We start from the raw sequence: 19452 nt of genomic DNA, 5'->3' as shown, positions 1-19452 counted from the left end.
CTGTAAGAAGGGATGGCAATAAAATTGTATGAGAGCTTTCTTTTCTTTATCCTCCACAAGCTAGGAGTCCCTGCCAAAACTTCACAAATGCATATTATGTTTGGCATCTATTAGCATCCCTAATGCCTGCAACAAACTTGAAGAATGAACTGAGGAAACCTGCTTTGACATGGATCACTAATATACTGCCAAAGGTAGCAGACCAAGGAGAGAGATCAGAGGATAGGTTCAGAAGTCAGACCTAGACCAGGCCTATACCTGTACACTTGGAGCACACAATACCAAATAATGTCTTATCTTCAAGATAAATGTGATGCATGTAGACATAATGCAGTGATGTAATTCCAAACTGTATTTTTAAAAAAGGAATGAACTAAAGATTGTCCCTGAGTTAAAACTCTTTTGGTCATGAACCTTGTCAGCCTACGTAACATGCTTGGTACTGCAGGCTCCACAGATGTCAGTTTTCCATTAGACAAATGAGTCCAAAAAGCAGAACAAAAGGCAAGTGTGATGCAAGAGCCAAAGACAAACACACATTAGAGCCTGACTTCATCTCAGATTTATTCAGAACTGTTGTAACTGAAGCAGAACACCACACAGGGGAAAAAGAAATTTAGAACACACTCTTCATCCTCCATCTCAAAGATTACATTCCTAAACAGGAAGAATATTTCTGTCACATAGCTAAGTTCAAGCATCTATATTATAATGAATAAAATATCTGTCTTGAAGCCTATGGTCATACACAGCAATCTTTTTTTCTTAAATAAAAACCAAACCAACAAAATATTACGAATCACAGTTCTTAAGTAAGAAATTCATACATAAGCAGGTGAAATACAAAAAAAGGCATATATTGGTGTTCATAAGAGATTTTTATCCTATGGATTAGAGTGACTAATTAAGGATATTCACTTTTGGCACAGGAAAAACAGTAACCTGTTCTGACTTGGATGGCCTTTTCTTGTAAAGAGTTTAACTGTTATGGTGTCCCACATCATGTAAAAATCAATACAAAGCTGAGGAACAAATGTAAAATAGCTACTCGTGTTGCAGACCAGAAAGTTTTTAAAGCAATATACATAAAACAAAGAGGTAATGGCTATTTATACAGTGTATCCAAAGTGGCTTGGGATAGAAAATATTGCATTCTTGAAGGAGACTGTGTTCAAGCTATTAAGGCCTTTTGTTTATTCTTCCAAACAAAACCATCACAAACAATACTCTGCTATTCCAAATCTCCCCCTCCCTACCAAGCACTACAGCATTTAAAATAACATCTCTAAACCCACATATTTGTCTTATTCAGCTTTATTCTCACACACAGAACTGTGGTGATAGGGCTAGTGTAGAACAAAAAGCATCAACCTGACTGAAAATAAAAAACGAGGAGCAGCTCCACACAGTCTAGCAAGCAGCACAACCCCGCTATGCCCTGTGCCACAATGCACGTTTTAACTTATAACTAAGAGCGACACCTCCCTTAGGAGTGGTGGCTGAACTCTGAGTTATGAAATCAAACAAGAAATACAGCTTTTTGTGACTGCAGAGCTCCAGACAAACAGCAATGCTTTCTTCTCATCATTCTCTGCAGGGCTATGGGCAAGCCCTGCCATTATATAAGCTGCCCCAGTGTTCATTACAATTCACAGTGGCATCCAAGGGGTGGGGAGCACAGGCTAGCCCATGAGTGCAAATTCCTGAAGAAGGGCAGTAAACATAGACCCCCTTTTTTGGTAGTTTGTTATAAAACAATCCACACACACCTTTTGAAATTAATATTTAAATTGAATGGTGGTGTTGCAAGACTCAACATGCCTGCTTGGGGTGGGGGTGGGGAGGCCCAAAAAGCACTTCAGTGAAGAGCACAAGCATTTGCCCTAATATATAAATGACTCGAGCTTTTTACTAAGATAACCAGAACTGCCAAGCAAGACACAGACATGGCCAGTGACAAATAGCTTCTCTCTAATGAGACTGGTGAGTAGAGGAGCCCCAAAAGGCTCATACAGTCCCGTACATGTGCGCCACTCCCAGGAGTTACACACATGTGTGATGAAGAAAGTCCAGCCATAATAACAATGCAAGTTTCACATTTGCTTCATTAGAACAATTGAGAACAGAGGAGGGTAATCAGTTACGAAATATACTGAGACTCTTTACATGTCAAGAGAAACAGTCCTCCTCTCTTCTGTTTTCAAAATATGGGAGAAATCTTAAAGATTTTAGAAATATTTTTGTTTATTTTTATATTGTCCATTTCATATACAGATTTCTGTTTCTGTTGAAAAAAAACTCCAACACTGGCACTGGGTTTCATCTTGAGAGTAAATTACAATTTCTTACTTCTTACAGGAGTTTCGTGTACTAAACTGAAATTCTTGAGGAAGCTGAAAAACTTGCTCATATAAACCTGGATAATGGGACTCTTAGGTGTTTCTAACAGTTAAGGATGGGGTCAAGAACACAGTCAGTTGATGAGATCAGATATCCATACTGAGGGCCTCACCTGAAGAGGCAAGAGGGTGAAAAAATGGCTAAAATAAATTATGAAGAGAACTACATCTAAAGAGTATTAGGAAATATTACACAAAGTCATATGGAAACAAAAAAAAGTTGTACGATGTTAGATTTGTTTGGTTTACAAAAGCCTAAGTGCTTCCTTGTCTCCCTGAAAGCTTATGAGGATAAGGATTGTACAAGCAAACTCAAGAGAGACAGTAATGTTTCACACAATTACTTTGGACAAAATAAAGCAGCACTAGTAGATTACTCATACTATAAACTATGTTTTCTCAAAGCCAAACAATCCTTCAATACTGACACTGTCATCTTAGGTAAGTGATGCTACTCTAACTGGGTAATCAACTATCAATAATCAAATAAAAAGAGAGCTTATCACACCATTAGTTTTTAAGTCAGAAATCCCCACTGATCTCAAAGGGGTATTCTACTGAAAAGATAATGGGAACCAAAATGGGACAGGGGAAGTACTTAACTTTCTTCTTTTTCTACTGTAGGCAAGAAATCACAAAACAGTTCATTCAAATCCAAGAGAGAAATAGCATGCAATTTGCAGCTTGATTTCACCATTGATCAGCCAGTAAACAGAATTTATTTATACCCTATTTGATACAGTTATAAAAACCTAAGAAAGATTCTCCCCCATCAACTGCAACAATCAACTGACAGCACTTCTGTCGATTTCAGATCCCATGGCACAGTAACACAACAGCATTACCTGAGAGATGTCTTACAGACCACTACTGTATTCCCAGGCTTTCTCAGTTTGTATCTGGCTGCTATAAACACATCACTCAGATCGTGAAACTTTGTTAAGGAACTCCCACTCATTAGCTGGAAAGGAAAAGTTTATTTTTCCAAATTGTACAATGTCTTTCTACTAGTAAGAACCATTCAGAATGGCACAGAGCTACATCAACTACTGCCACTAATCCCACTTAGTTTGGAAACCTCCTCCTGTTCCCTTTTTTCTTTTTTGTAATAAAGGAGACCATCACCAAGTTCTACTCCTTTAAAACGTTCCCAGCCTATCCAAAAGTAGTTTACATAATTCTAAACTTTTTTTTCTGTCAACTCATTTGGCTAGGTTCCAAATGTGTCTCCTTTCTCCCCCCCACAAAGACAGGGTACCATTTATCCGAGAACAGACATCTATGTGTTAACGACTTTGCAAATAGGTACTGAAATCTTCATGCCATTTCCCCCCTCCTTAAAAATCAAGACACAGAAATTACTGGGAGTCTGAGGAAAAAAACCAAAACACCAACATCACACAACACATATTCTGCTCTTTTCAGTGTGATTGCAATTTAGACAGATCCAAAACATCTGGTAAAAGATCTTAACAATCACATGCATCAAACAGAGAGTCTGTTGAAGCCGCAAGTACTCCGCAATGACTCTTTTGCCTGATCTCGGAATCCAGCATGGTCATTAACAAGATTAAACTCTTTGTTCTTTTAGTCCTCACTCCCTCATTTTGATCTTCAGAGCAAGCACTTTCATGACATGGGGGCAACATTTCCCCTGGTTAGCCTGGATCTTTAGTCAAAGTCAGTCTAGCTCACATCTATATGCAATAGATAAATGCAATTGAGTCACAAATTCTCAGTCTTACTAATATTTAAACAGTTTCAGAGAAGATAAACTGAAGTCAAGCTACAGTGCTTTCAAAGATATTTGAGTTCAAACCCAGCATTTCAACTACATAGGCACAGATCCTTTTCAGCTAGAGTTCTATTGCATGAGGCATAAATTACAAGGCTTAAGAGATGATGTTGCTTACTTGTAATATCAACCTCAGCATTTGCAAGTGGAGGCAGGTTAGGTGAGGAAAAGGCATTGAAACTCCCAGCATCCACCTTAGTCACCCTATTTCCCCTGTACAGTTTATTATAAAAATACAGGCACACCTGCAAGACAAGTAAAGAAACAGGTCTATGAATAAGCCAGTAATTAAAAGATTCAGTAGATAAATACTATAGTCCATCCTTTATAAAGTGTTTTCTAAATCTTTAAAGTAACTTGGAGGCTAGCAGATGTTTACAGATCTTACCCTTTCAAAAAGAGTTGGCACATCTGTCATATTGGTTTAAGAATTCAGAGCAAAACAAGTCAAGAGCTAACTAGTTTCGTAATCCTCTCAGGAGGCATAGTCTAGCAAACAGCAAATTTGCCTGAGTCCACTTCAGAGATAGAGGAAAGAAATAAGACTTATTAAAAAGCCCATCAGTTATATTTAAATTCATAGTCCAAAACCTTAACAAAAGACCTGGTGAAAATGAGGACAACTTTCAAAAGAGTTGCCACTCATAAATACTTCCCTTGTCAAGTCTCTTAAAGTTTGTCAAGTGGAATTCAAAGGAAAAGAGATACCTCAAAGCTGTTATTAATTATGAAGATCTTGGTCAGTCAGCTATTGCTGTTGTCTTACAAGAAGCAGCTTTTGGCACATGGCACAAGTGAAATGAGGTATAACCTGACCAGTTTTGTCTCCTGATTTTTGGGCTGCACAGCAACAACTTTAAAGGCAGGGTGCTGAAACCATGGAGGTACTTTCATTCCATTGTATGTAACATCCTTGACACTTCAGTCTTCAAGAATTAGAGGGAGAATACGCTTGTTCCACTTCTGGAGAGACTTTTTAACTGAAAGTTACTTTGAAATTCTAAAATTGACTTAGGAGTGTTTCAGATTCCACATATTTGCAAGGGAACCTCTGATTTCAAGTCTGCTTCAAGCTACATTTCAGACTGGATGGTCTTTACAGATTGTATATGAGCAAAACAGGATATGGCTTGTGAGAAAACAGCAGGTGCTTTGCCATGTAAGTGCCTGTTACCTCAGTGGAATCCTTTTATCTTCCTGTTTAAGTGCAATTCCTTTCTGCCTACCAGATACTTTGAGTATGTAAGTATATGTCTTGGTTGGAGGAAGAAATGCAGTTTCTGAGATGTCTTCACAGGCAAACAGACCTCAGGAATCACGAACTGCCCAGCAATCAGCAGTGCCCCCAGAAGGTTGGCTCGGCCATCATTTTGCAACTCGTATATGGGCACCTAAAGAGCAGAGACTGAAATTACACTCTGTCCTTTATGTAAAGCCTACAAAGCAGAAAAAAACATATTCCACTTATTTAATAAAAGTACATGAATAATTTAGGTAACAACGATCTATGACAAATAAAGTTTCCTTCTGCAGACCATTTCAGACTGCAGCAGATGGCAGGACTTCTCTCTGTGCTAAACAGAATTCTTTAAGTGCTTAAAAAGCTAATCAAGAGATGATTGTAGTGTGATTAAGCAGATTAAAAGACCGATTCAGGAAAAATACAAAAAATAGCCGGCACAGAGAAGAAGTGGGTGCACAGAGAAAAAGTAACACCTCTAGATCATACAAAACTGCCACTACGGGCTTCACAACAGCTCTCTTGCACCATCTTTCCTCACAGGATAGAAAAACTGAGCCAGCAAGTTATTACCAAAAGGACAAGATGAAAACCAGAAATTTGGTCTGCTGATTTCTTTGTCTTTTCAGATTGCCAATCTATTAAAAGAGTCAGATGTCCTTTTAGCAATGAAAAAAAAACAAAAAAACATCACATGCTCCATTGCTGGATCATATGTCAGGCAGATTTTCAAGCAATAAAGCCAAAAAGAAAGTAAAACCGTGAATACGATGTATCACGACTAGACTCTCCCATGTCAAAACATTAAGTGGGAGCCTGCTCCCCACTAGACTTTTCTATTTTGACTTCAAATAGACCACATGTGAAAGGGAAGTTATGAAATGGAGGAGGGGAATTTTACAGTGTGATGTTTCATCTCTTCTTTGTGATTAGAGCTGTATTTTACATTCAAGCATGCTATTCTAGTAAGACAATCCCTCCCCCTCAGACAATATGCAAAGGACTGATCTCCAGCTAAGAGAATGAAAATTAATAAATATAGTCCTTAGAGGAAAGGGAACAGCTCATACTGCATGCTTTGTGGAACAGAAATCATCAAAAATGCATCTAATGCTTTTTGTAAAAAAGGAAAGAACGAAAGAATGCACCAATGAGTAATATTAAACAGGACAACAACTGATGAAGCAAAAAGCAGTAAGCTTCAGGGCTTTACAAGAAAAAAAGGCAGCTAACAACCAGCAGCCACCTGAGGCTGGGAAGATTTTTCTCATATAAACTGATTAATACACAATGGCCAATGAGAGGCTCTTGTATCTTTCTCTGAAGCATCTGGTCCCAGACATAATGAACTACTGGTCTGATTTGGTACAGAGTTGTAAAGTCATTAATGACAAAATTATGGGGCAGATCCTCAGCTGGTAAGCCCATCAATTCTCACTAATTTTGACCATCACTGTGCTCACTCACCCTGGCCTGAGGCCTGCCCTGTACTAAATTACACACTGATAATCAGGATACTACCTAGTTTTACAAATAAAAAAAAAAAAGAAAGCAAACTTTTTAATTCAACTTCAGATTAAGTCCATTACCTGAGATCCTGTCAGAACAACAGTTTTACCCAGGTTCTCACACATGAAGGATAAGGCTGAAGCTGTGTAGGCCATGGTATCAGTACCATGAAGGATCACAAAACCATCATACTTTTCATAATGCTCCTGGAGATGGAGAGGCAGTTTCCACACTGTTAGAGTAATGTACTGGTATCAGCAAGTGGGGTACACAGTGCATTATTTTCACTGTTGCAAGCATCAGCATATTCTTTAAAAAGCACCACACAATTCCTCCCAAAGTTATCCTGTTTTCTATTTAAGGGTTAACAGGACATTAGACACTAGAGCCAGTCATTCCAATTACAGAATAGTCAAAGAGATTCTTCTATGTGTACATATTAATGCAGCATTTTTAAACCAGAAGACTGCTAATTAAGAAAAGCTTAGCAATGGCTTTAAACAGAAATGTTAACATATGCAAATTAGTTGCATAGTCTGATTTCTTGTTGCTGCTTTTGCTTTAGGGATTACACCATTTACAGGAACAGATTAGGCAAACTAAGGCTATCATAATGTATAGAAAAAAAAATGTCCAGTTAATCCGGGTGGCAGACAGGCAAATTGCCAGTGTAAGATTGCCCTCTTCTGTCGAGAAGATCCTCTGCAGCAACATGTGACTTCTGCAGCAGAAAGAGGTGAAGAGGCTTATTAGTGCTCATTAAAGGTACATACACTTGCTGGGTTTTGAAAAGTCCCTTAGACTTTCAGGCATGTACAGATGCAGAAAGGAAATTTATAATAACTTTAATCTACATATAATTCCACACAGGAGCTTTTTTAAAGGCAAAACCATGACTAACGTGGTTCATCTTGCTACTTTTGGAGGAAAAAGGGTTTCCTCCCCACATTATTACGTGATGCACAAAGTAAACATACTAGTGAAAGAAGCTGTCTCTAATGCAGCTTGGTAATATGGAAATGATTACACAGAAGTCAAAGCAGATAGATGAAGTGCCAGCATGGGCAATAAAAGGGGAGTTGCCATAGAACTTCATTTATTTTTATTTACAATTCTTATGCTACATGCTTGGCATCTCATGATAATAAGGTGACCTCCAAACTAACCTACAGATTTCTATTTGTCCTTTCACTATGTCTTCACTGATATTCATGCTTACATGTTGCTACCTACTGGATGTTTCAAGCAGAACAACACCAGCGCTGCCTGATCTTTCTGTAGGCCAGACTACAGCACAATGCAGGAAGCATGCTGTAAATTATCCACCAATACAGTAACAAGATTAAGTATCAAGAAGGGCTGAAATTACAGAATAGCCCTCTCTAACTTAATCAGTACACTCACAAATATTTTCAGCCCTATGTACCTTATTAGATGCAAAACAACATAGATTGGTTTAAGCTTTATAACATAAGAGATCAGGCTGGCATTTAAGGATGTATCCCACAGAAACACATTAGTATGTTTCAGTCTGGAAAGTCATCAGCATGTTACATCTCTGCCAAGTACATGTCCAACACAAAGTGGCAGTGTCTATACTGAAGCCAGACAGTTGAAGTGAAGTTTGTTCCCCATTCTCAGCACTTTCACTTGGATTACACTTAGTGCATATTTTTATATACAGAGAAGCTACACATGGCATACAGGAAAGAAACACTTTTTGTGTAATAAAACAAATATGCCACTAAGGAGGAAAGGTGAATTCTCCACTGTTCACCTTGGGATCACTGCTTTTTACTCTTGGCCCTGGGTTTTTCCCATCTGTGTGCATGCTCCATCCTAGAGGCTCTCCACCAACACACCAGCTTTGTCTCTTCTCTGACCTGAAAAGACGCATTTGATAGGAGGAGCACCATCCTTGGTTTGGTGGTTTCAGGATTAGAGGACCTAGAGGTGAAGGACTGCTGGCTGAATCTTCAGCATCAATGCCTGCACAGCTTTACTGTTCACATGCATTCCGACAGCTTGATCAAACATGGAAATTTACACTACAAAGCTCACTGTCACAGAGCTAGCAGCAATGGAAGAGAATATCTTACTATGCCACACTTATTTATTTCCAACAGCTACATATGAATTCCTGGTGTGAAGTATTTTAAATGTTTTGCATTCCTACTTTCTTAAAAGCAGACAACTAAGTTCAGACATGGGACAGACATAGAGAAATGCTGATGCTGTTAATCTAGAAAAGGATACAATTAATGTATCTATATATACAGGAATATTCAGGGCTTTAAACATTTTCCACTATGGGAAGCCTAACCAGGATAGCATTTTTTCTGCTGACTGCAAAGCCAAAGCTAGTCAAGTCTGTCTTTGTCCAGAGTAAGAAAAGCACAAAAAAGTTGAATTATTTTATGTTAATAGTCAATTATTAGGCTACTTCAACACTAAAATGAAGTGTAACTAAGCAACATTCACTTAAAGTTACCTATACCTAAGGATTTTATTAAACATTTTTGGACAGTGACTTTAAGTCAAAATTTCAGAACATATCAACCCACATATTACATATCTTACTCCATCATAGCTGCAACTTTCCTATTTATTTTCTTGTATGGAATTATGATATGACTTAGCATTGGAAGAGCTACATAATTTCAATGAGTTTGCAACATTTTTGAAAGGAAAAAAAATAAAATCAGCAAGCCTTGCAAGCAGAGTACTTGTTACTTTGCAAGTAAGCAAGCAAGGCATATAACAGTTACATTTAAACAATCAAGTACATCCATATAGCACTACTGAAATATTCTATGTTACTAAGTATACTAGATGCACTGATGGCTTCATTGAAGCAAATTAATTCTTATTCCACACAGTAGTACCTCAAGTTTCTTTGCAATTTTGGCCCAATCATCCGGTGTCATGTTGGAAGAATCAAGCAGTGGTGAGAGCTCCAGGATTGTGTAAAAAATTCTTTTGTTTTCCTTAGAGAGACTATGAAGAAAGAAAAAAAGTTTAAAGGGAAAAAAAAAAAAAGTTTCAATCTTAATGCCAACATCAGTCCATAGTTTCTGACTTTTTCTTTAAATTAATAGTTTTCACACTTTTCCTCCCCATCGTCAGTCTGGAAAAAAGGTCTAAAATTCAGAACACTAAGTTTGTAAGTTCAAGGACTGATGTGGTTTAAAGCACAAATCCCTAAATTAAATTTAATAACAATAACTTGAGATGGAGAGGGGCCAGAAAAACTAAAGACAGAAAAGAAGATCCCAGATTTTTTAAGGTTTGGAACTGAGTTCTAGCAAAGTTGATACAAAGCCTTAAGGTTTAAAAAATGCTTCCTAAGGTATCGAGAGGAATCTATAAAGCTCCCAAGAGTTATAGGAAGTCAGCAGAAGGGTTGCAAGAACTTTCTGATCCTTTGACAAATATAAATCAATACCCTATAAACAGACATTTTTTCCTGACACAAATGGTATCTTCTCTTGAGAGCTGTGACTGGGATTAATTTTTGTGACCTTTAGAAGATCCACTCTTCCCAGTTTCTCTGACCTCATATTTCAGAAATAACTCTTTGTGGCAATGCCAGCAATGAGCAGTGTGAGCAATCTGGCAGTGCAGGCCTAGAGCCTGACATGGTGGTAGGCCATGCTCAGCATAAATGCATAGCCAGCTAGCAGTGTAGCAAAACAGTGCTGTGCCTGCAGCATGTAACTAAAACAAGACACTGGTAGCTATAAACATGGACAGTTATCTTGGGACAACAGGACATGCACCTGCATCAACAAACCTCGTTGTGTCATTAGTAGTTGGACCAATAATCTGTAATAGTGCAATGTGTGGTCACTCATAGGGAACCAATGGAGCTATGCCAACAAGGCACTCCGAGTTTATATAAGTTGTAGCAGTTCCCTTGCTACGCACTTCTGCCTTTCCTGTCTCCTGTTTCTTCTACACTTTACAGTGCTATACTTGCACTACAGGCCTGCTCCATAGGCCTGCACCATCGACCTCCAACACTGGAACAATAAAGGAACAATACTTGATCATATTGGTCAACCGTATTGATTCCCATCTCTGTCGCCCCGATAACTCTTAGTTAGTTAAGTTCTTCAAGTGCACTGTTGCTTTTGCTAGTAAAAGGCTAACATTGCAAAATTCCAGTCCTAGCCTATTTGGCCTGTTGACACTTCGGTAAGAAAGTTTGCTACATGGTACCAGCTGTCTCTTACAATGCAGAGCTAAAGCTTGTCATAGTAGCAAGTATCGTAAAATATTGACATAGGTTGAAATCAGAGACTGCAGGACTATAAACAACCCACTGGCAATCAGTTATTGGCCACTGAGCAAGTGCAACCTTGACAGCTAGGAAAAGACCAATCAAAGTAGGATAAAAACAAGACAAAGCAAGTATGCAAGAGAGAAAAAAAATCCCACAAAACCAAAACAAACCAAAACATCAAGCAATAGGATAAAGTACCTATGAGGCTGAGAAACATACCACTTTCAAACATCATGCAGTGTGCTACCCAGCAGATGAAGGTCAAAGATTAAAAACTGTCTAGACACTAAACATCTTACTCGACCCCAAATTTACAGGGGACTTATCAAAGATGATGATGGTGAACAACCACATTAGGATTGCTCTGGCTCTAAGCCTTCTGTTTGCCCTCTCTGCCTCCAATCACAAGTCTCCCTTTCTCCATCTGTCTATCTCAAGAGATCTGAATCTTCAAGGACCTTTGATTTGCCAGCCAAAGGAACTGCGTACAGAGCACATGTTTCACCCCACAAAACGTGCTTATTTCTCCACATGAATTTTCTAACCTGTCCAAATAAATTCAACTTTGCAGTTAAGATTCGGAGTAATACAATAACTCTATTACTACTATTTTATGCTACCTTTCAGAAGCTTGAAAGAGGATATTCACCATTTTCACCCATGGTGTGGTCAATGAACAGCTACCAAAAAGCTGCTGGTGGGCCAGCTCTGCCCTTCCTGCTTGTTCTTTTCAGGCAACCATCTGGAGCATGTTTAAACAGGATCACCTTCAGAGCGTTCTCAATGCTTTTCCACTGCCTGAGGGTGATGTAAAGTTCCCTGACAGATGTAACTAAGACAGATATTTCAGCACTTACAGTGGTAGACAGTCAAAGGCTAAAGAAAAGACCAGGACACTGCACGGATGTATAAAAGTTCCCTAAATAAGGTGTTTACTGTACAGAAAAGTTGATTACCTTCCCCCAGAATACAAAATAGTGTTTTGTTCCCACTTGCTATTCCTGCATATATTTATAGCAATACAAAATATGCAAAAAAGAGTCAGTTATCAGTTCAGAGGATACTTGATGGGGTGCTTGGTGCCATGGTTTAGTTGATTAGGTGGGTTGGATTGGTTGATAGGTTGGATGCAATTATCTTGAAGGTCTCTGCCAACCTGGTCTATTCTATTCTACTCTTCAGCTAATAATATCTACAGACCTGCTCCCTGTATGAGGTATGCAAGACAGCTGCATACAGCAGTGAGAGCATTTAAACAATGTGTAGTTTTCATTCATAAACAGCTGACAAATGGAACAAAGAAAGTTAAATTTCATATGAAAAACTGCCTTGTTGGATATTACATTTGCATGCTAAGAGTAACTTTTGAAGTCAGTTGGGAAAAAAAAAAAAATCTGTGAAAACTCCTGAGGATGTGCTGCTTAAATACAACACAACATACTGACCCCAGAGACCAGCCTAGTATAGCAATTTTTATTCCTCTCTCTAAAAGCAGACTGTATCGTTCCTCTTAGATCAAAGATATCACACAGGCATACAAAGTTCACAAAATCCTCCTATTTTCTCTCTCCTGAGAAACTCACAATATTTCTCAACTGCCTAGTTAAAATATCACTCAGGTAGCACAAAAGAGAAAATGGCACATTGCCACTACTAACAACAAATTAACACTAAGCAGTGCCAGAAAAGAAAAACAAAGAAAGAAAGAAAGATTGTTTTTTAAAACCTTGATTTTCATGTGAATAATTGTTTTAATCTTTTCTTCATGGGAAAAGTGTGTCAGGAGAAGTATATTTAGGACTCAAAAGGGTATATTAGTATAGTTTTGCTATATTTCAAATCCTTTGAGGTATTTTTAAGTTATTTTGTTACAAGCACAGTACCATAACAGAGCTCCATTTTATTTCATATCATCATATATAGCACAAATTGTATGCTCATATCAACACTACTCCACCAAGAGTTCATTTCTTTTTCCCCCTACCCCTTTCCTGCTATCTCCCTTTTATAAGGTTATTTCTAAAAGCTTTACACAGAGACCTCAACACAAAATAGAAATAAATTAATGAACCTTACATTTTCTTTGTATGTCCTAACTTTCTTCTCAAAGATTAAAGAATATCCAGTTTTACACTTATAGCAAAACAACTATAGTCCCATTTATCTTTGAATGACTGTGTAAAATCATCCTTTGTGCAAAGTTAACATGTTTACAGGAGTAGAGTCATTCATCACAGCTGGGGAATATCTCAAATTAGCATACTGCCCTCTAAATAAAACCTATAAGCTTATTAATCATTGCCCAGCAGTTAAGAAGCAAAGCAAATTGTAAGATCATTGCTTATTATCATAATGTTGCATAAATTTGGGAAAGACAATCAACTCTTAGGAGTTTTTTTAAGCCAGAAGGCCTGCAGAATTAAAGCCATGAGGCCCATTCACAGACGCATTAATTAGGTGCTACTTTTTCAGACATATGCCAAAAATAATTCACACAGAACTGTATAGACAGTTTCTTAATTTCTATAGAATATTTTAACATTCACGGGGAAAAAAGCAGGATTAAGGTGCCCAGAATAGTTACCTAAATTAAAAGTTATTTCTTAAGCAGTTGTATGATACTTCATTGCAAATACATGAAAACAGATATTTTCTATCATGTCAGACACAGAAAGCTTTTTCCTTTTAAGTCAACAGAAACATTTTTGCTAATCTCATAATGTATTCTTCACATTAAATATTTGGAGATGTAATTAACAAGCTATTTCCTACCCCTCCCTTTCCAATGAGCATATACTTACGGGAGCACCAATGTGTTATCTGGAAATTCATGGAAGTTGCTCAGTTTTGTTTCCTGGGCATATGCCTCATCATGCAGCATCGGCATAGTTTTCAAGTTGCTTACTAATTTATTGGCCTCAGGAGCAAGTCCTTAAAGATAAAGAATAAAGGGAGTAAATAAAGGAGCAGGGATGGAGGAATCAAGTGATGTAGTACGGAGGGAAGAAATCAAGCTATTCAACAGTTTGCCCAGCCTTCCAAATGAAATTTAAATAGTCGATTGCCACTGCAGGAACATGAAAAATGAACTATAAGCAATACATCTCTGCAGTTACTTTCTTGACTTGAAATAATTAAATCCTTTATGTAAAAAAATAATGCTACAAATCTCCTTAATTGCAAAAATTTATGCAACTTTTACAACTGTAGCAAGAAGCTACCACTCTCTTTTTACATTTGCCATAGCCACTCTCTACCTGGTGGGAAGAGAGTTATGAAACATTGAGCCTTATTTTGTAATATAAAGTTGTGATATGTTTAGCTAAGCTTATTAGCCTGCAGTGTTATTGTCACAAACGGCAAGCTACTAGTATGACTGTTGTAAAGTTGCATGTTACATCTCATTGTCAGTGGCAGTAGCATTTTCACAGAAAAAAAAAGTAAGACAGAAAGGTAAAGCAAATCCCACAGTAGTTATTGTGCACTGCCAGATACATGCAACGATCTATCTATCTATATACCAAGATAAACCTCAGCTTCCCAAAACAGTCTTAACTAAGTGCTCAAATCACTCTCTCCTGAACAGGTCCTTCCCCCTAGCAGGTTTATGACTGAACATCTCAATTGACAAGAGGTAGTGAAGTTGCATAGCTGCTGAATAAAAAATCCAAAACCACAGGCAGATCTTAAACTCTGTCCCTTCTTGTGATGTTGTCTTACTCTCCGTGGCAGGAGCCCTAAAACCGTTGGGTCTTAAATTATTCTAAGTACATCTAGCATTTGTGGAATCTGCAGGCATTCTGGTTGCATCACATATGTCAAAAAGAATCCACACGCCATTCTGTTAGAAAGAAAGGGACCTAAATTACTGATGTTATAGTCCTCAGCATCATAGAACTGAGTTCACTGGTGGATCTTGCAACTCAACTCCCAGTATCCTCTTTCAGGATGGACAGCAACAGTGCTGGCATTTACCAGCAGAGGCCATTCTGGTTTTGACTTTTCAAGACTTTTTTATTCAAGAAACTTCCATTAGAGGTACTTCCTCATGGACTTCAAGCCTCTTCTGGCACTGCTGTCCAGTTCAGTTTGATCTCAGTGAATGTGTTTTATACCATCTGTTCAGAAGGTGAACAAACTCTCAGATCTCTTTATTCTACTCTGCTAGTTCTAATTATTCCTAATTTGAGGCTACTTCCTAGTTCTGCTGTTTAAACATGAATCTCATCCAATTCAGCATCTGCTCTGTTGGGATTTTTTTGCTCCACTTTCGAACAGCAAAGTTTATTTAAAATATTTTTTAAAGCCCAGAGAACATTTTCAACAGTATTTCTATCTTTTCCCACTTATTTTCCAAACTGATGGGAAAATCCTTAAGAACTCCCTAACTTCCTTCCTGGCTCGCCTTAAATGAAGTAGCAGGCCTCCTCACAGCCAACTCTCTCACAGGACGGCACCAGCATTTGAGTGGCTTTGTTTGGATTCCTGCTGGAACACTTTGTTTTACAGAATATACTTAACACGCTTTCAGGTTTCGGATGTTTCATTCATTCAGCTATAATCACAGCTTTTCCTGTTGAGGATGTTCCTAGTTCAATCACAAATGGCCACTTCTGCTGCACTTGGGCATAGAATTATTTTAGCACCGAAATGCAGCCCAGTTTCAAGTGTTTACTCAGTGTTTTCTTATTATTCTTCTGTCTGTTCAGTGTTCATCTTGCTCTGAATATTGACAGTGGTTAGACTGTTTACTTTTTGTATTTGCCCCAGGAACCAGAGAGCTGATGTAGGTTAATATCCTTAAATCCCTTCTTAATAAGGGGCAGTTCCTCAACTCTTAATCACAAATCTGTTGGGATTTTTCTGTAATTCTGCACTAACTTAACCTTTTTTTTTTTTAAAGATATTTGGCAGATGTATCCAACATGGCCCACTTACAATCTATGCAGTCCCATAAATGCATCCACATTTAGCAGTCTTTTCTACTCTGCAGCTGAAGAAGCAAATATGGGGGAACTCAAGTACAATTGTTTTAAGAACACTTCTACTTCATTATGCATGAAAAACATCTTTTGTGAGCGAAGCCTGTTAACCAAGTACTTGAAGCAACTTCACTCCTGCAGAGAAGAGGCACTCTGTGCAACTTGTCCAAATAGCTCTCATCAATTCTTGTCTTTTCCTTCTTTACTTGGCCAACCCCAGCATCACAAAGCAGGCTAAGGCAGAACAGCAAACAAGCAAATGTGGCTGAGGAGAGCAAGTATGGTTCTGTCTCATCTACAGCTGAGGACTCTGTTTTTCACTCTGATGCTGTAGATATCTTGATTGGCATGTAGCAATAACTGTGTTATCTCATCACTTATGCTGCGTCAGAGAACAGGGAGCTGAAAAAGTCTGATGCAGCTGTGTCAGCAGGGCTCTGTACTCAAGAAAATTCAAGGGCTGAGGACATCATTCCCAACACTAACAAACTCTCCATGCCGAAGAACATGAAGGACTTCACTAAACCAGTTTTTACCTATCGGAATATCAACAGAAATGCCATATCCACATACTGTGCCCAGAAGTAATGATTACATTTTGCAAAGGCTGAGAAGCAGAAAGTGTTTGTCAAAATGCCAATTTCTTCAGCTGTAGTACTTGGAGCTTTCGGAAGTGAGGTGCATAGTTTTCAAACAGAAAAAGGCTTAGACTACAGCAGTCAGCTCTTTGTCAGCCTAGCACATCTAGAGAAGACAGATAATTAACTAAGTCATCCAGGCAGACTCTATTCCAAGATAAGTAATCCTTCAAATGGGACTCAGCTTAGTTCTACTTATATTTGCTGGGTGGTTTTATTCTTATTATCTCAGTAAAAGGTAGGACAGAGATCCAGTCCACAGGCCCAAGTAAAAGATCTCCCCAAAGGCACCAGCCAGGAGGAACATAAGCAAAAGGGTGAAGCAAAGATTAGTATCACAGTAACCTCACTATGTGCAGTAAGATACTCTTTCTAAAATAAGCTACTGAGAAGCCAGAAAAAAGATGCTGTAGGAAGAATTAAGGAGGAGGATGATTTTTTTTTTTAAACTCACTTAAACAGCTTATTTGACAGCAAAAACATGAATACTGAGAGAGTCTGCAGCTAAGTCTGGTTGTCACTCAACTCACATAGCCAGAAATACACTATCCATCCTCTGAAGATTACTCACGCAGAGGTAACCTGTAGGTGTGCAAAAAGTCCAACAGGTCCAAAAAATACTGGTGCTGCCACACATGCACATGCCAACTGCAGAACCTCTGCAGGAGGTTTACAATCAGATACCACAGTGATAACTGCTCCACACAGTCACAATGAGCCCAGGGAATTTGATGTACGTGGGGGTAGTTTTGCACAGGAACATACTCCTATAAAGGCCATAGAAAAGCTTGTAAGTCTAGACAGAAAAGAGTTAGGTGTAAACCTAGCTGGATCTCCTCACTTTCAGCAGGTGCTGCATGCAGTTCAGGGGAGCTACTCCTGTTCACTTGAAATAAAACACTTCTACTTCTAGGTATGGTTAGAAACAGGTATTTTCTATCCATTGATTAATTAAAAAAAAAAAAAAAGCAAGTACATTTTTTTCTGTTGAAACAAGCTGCCTTTCCCATGCCCTTTCACCAGCTTCCGTCTGAACACTAAACACTGCCAAATGTTCTGAAAGAGGTACTCTGGCTGCTCAGCTGCTAGATCTGTGTATGAAAAACAGGATGAAACCCTCACCAGGGTGCAGCAAGCCAGTATCATTTGCTTTATTATTTGGACACTATTATTATTTGCACATGTTTTAATGACTGACACTTGTTTAAGCAAAAGGAAAAAAAGGCATACAATATGAGAAGTCATTTATACAAGAATGAGATGGGATTATGTTTTATTTGCGTTTAAATGGTGTTAGGAAGCTGGGAAAATAGAAGTTGACATTTTAGTATAGACAATGCAAACAAAAAGGAGAGTCACCATATATCATCTGAAGTATGCACCTTTTTTAAAAAAAAAAAATCTTTGATAGATTAAATGCAAAGGTGACAGGCATTTAAAAAACACAAAGCAACCAAACAGAAAAAAAACCACACCAACAAACTCTTGAACGAAGTCAAGAGCTGGCAGGACAGCAGCAGAAGCCTGGCCATAGGCAGGCGAGCACAGATGCTGCTGTATCTGATCTCGTGTGTATGACGCTTGGCGGCAGGCTTGCTGCCACACTTGCATCAGCTCTATCTGTCAGGTCACCACTTGAAAATCCTCTAGGTGGCCAACAACTCCAACAGCCCACGCTCTTCCTAGTGGGAACGTGAGGCAGCCTGGGATGGTGGCTCTTTTGGGGCTATAAAAAGACTGCATGACTAGTATGATTAAGCTCGTTTCATTTTCAGCACGTCAAAGAAGGCAGAAAGGAGTCATGCTTCAGGAAACACGTTGTCTGCTAAAACCAGCTCTAACTAGCCATGAGGCTCACTTGTCACAATGATGCCTATCAGCCAAGCTAACCAGCTGGTAGAAACAGAGAAGTAGAGGAAAGTACAGACTGTTCTGGTATCGCTCGTACCAGTTACGAGAAACCCGGGGATGTTTCACTGTAGACCGCGCCGGGCGGAGCGGTCACAACGCAAGGCTATCACTTAAAGCGGCAGCTTCAGACGCAGCTCACCAAGCGGTGCACGCCGCAGCCCAACGCCCTGCCAGCACCCACCCTCGCCTGGTTTCGCAGCGTAACTGGAGGGAGAGCCTGCCTCCGTCGCCCACTCCCCCCGGCGGCCCCCTCACCCTTGACGTCCTGCACCATGCCGATGGTGCCGCCCGTGTTGATGACCAGCACCCGCGCCTCAGCCTTGGAGCCATCGGTGGAGGCCGGGAGGTAGCCGGGGCGCTCCTGGGGACGGGTGCCAGCCAGGGCTTTGCCCAGAGAGCGCACCCCAGGAGGATGCTGTCTCGCTGCTGCTGCTGCCTCCATCCCGTTCCTGAGAAACCGCTACCGCCACCCAACCGGCAAAAGGGGAGTTATAGGGCCGCTGCGGGGCCGCCCCTTCCCGCCCTGCCGTCCGGGCCGGCAGAGGGGTGGGGCCTGCCCGGGCGGCGGTGCTGCCCCCAGAGGCGGGGAGAGCCACCATGGCCGTGCACAGGAGCGCGCGGCGAGGTGGCGATAGCCGGAGCTCGCGGGCTGTAGGGCGGCCGTGAAGTACAGCCGGAGGGCGGCGGGGCCCC

At 39.6% G+C, this 19452-nt stretch overlaps 1 protein-coding gene across 4 annotated transcripts in view; it reads right to left on the bottom strand.

The window, feature by feature from the left end:
- The window catches only part of ASPG (asparaginase), a 47448-nt gene that overhangs the window by 27570 nt on the left and 426 nt on the right, over positions 1-19452 (bottom strand). For 2 of the 4 annotated variants that reach the window (XM_068160236.1, XM_068160237.1), the window contains exons 2-7: positions 14030-14159; positions 9829-9940; positions 7599-7664; positions 7024-7149; positions 5502-5585; positions 4313-4439 (exon numbers count right to left, since the gene is read on the bottom strand). In XM_068160236.1, coding sequence (XP_068016337.1) covers positions 4313-4439; positions 5502-5585; positions 7024-7149; positions 7599-7664; positions 9829-9940; positions 14030-14159 — 645 coding nt within the window. Of the gene's footprint in view, positions 1-4312; positions 4440-5501; positions 5586-7023; positions 7150-7598; positions 7665-9828; positions 9941-14029; positions 14160-19014; positions 19241-19452 lie in introns of those variants that run through there. The other 2 variants (XM_068160234.1, XM_068160235.1) reach the window with 2 other exon arrangements.

This window comes from Melanerpes formicivorus, unplaced genomic scaffold (assembly GCF_026170545.1).
Source record: "Melanerpes formicivorus ecotype bairdi unplaced genomic scaffold, bMelFor1.0.p_v2 SCAF_48, whole genome shotgun sequence".
Classification (NCBI taxonomy): Eukaryota; Metazoa; Chordata; class Aves; order Piciformes; family Picidae; genus Melanerpes; species Melanerpes formicivorus.
Note: the sequence above shows the minus strand (reverse complement) of the source record. Positions and strands in the feature narration are given on the sequence as shown.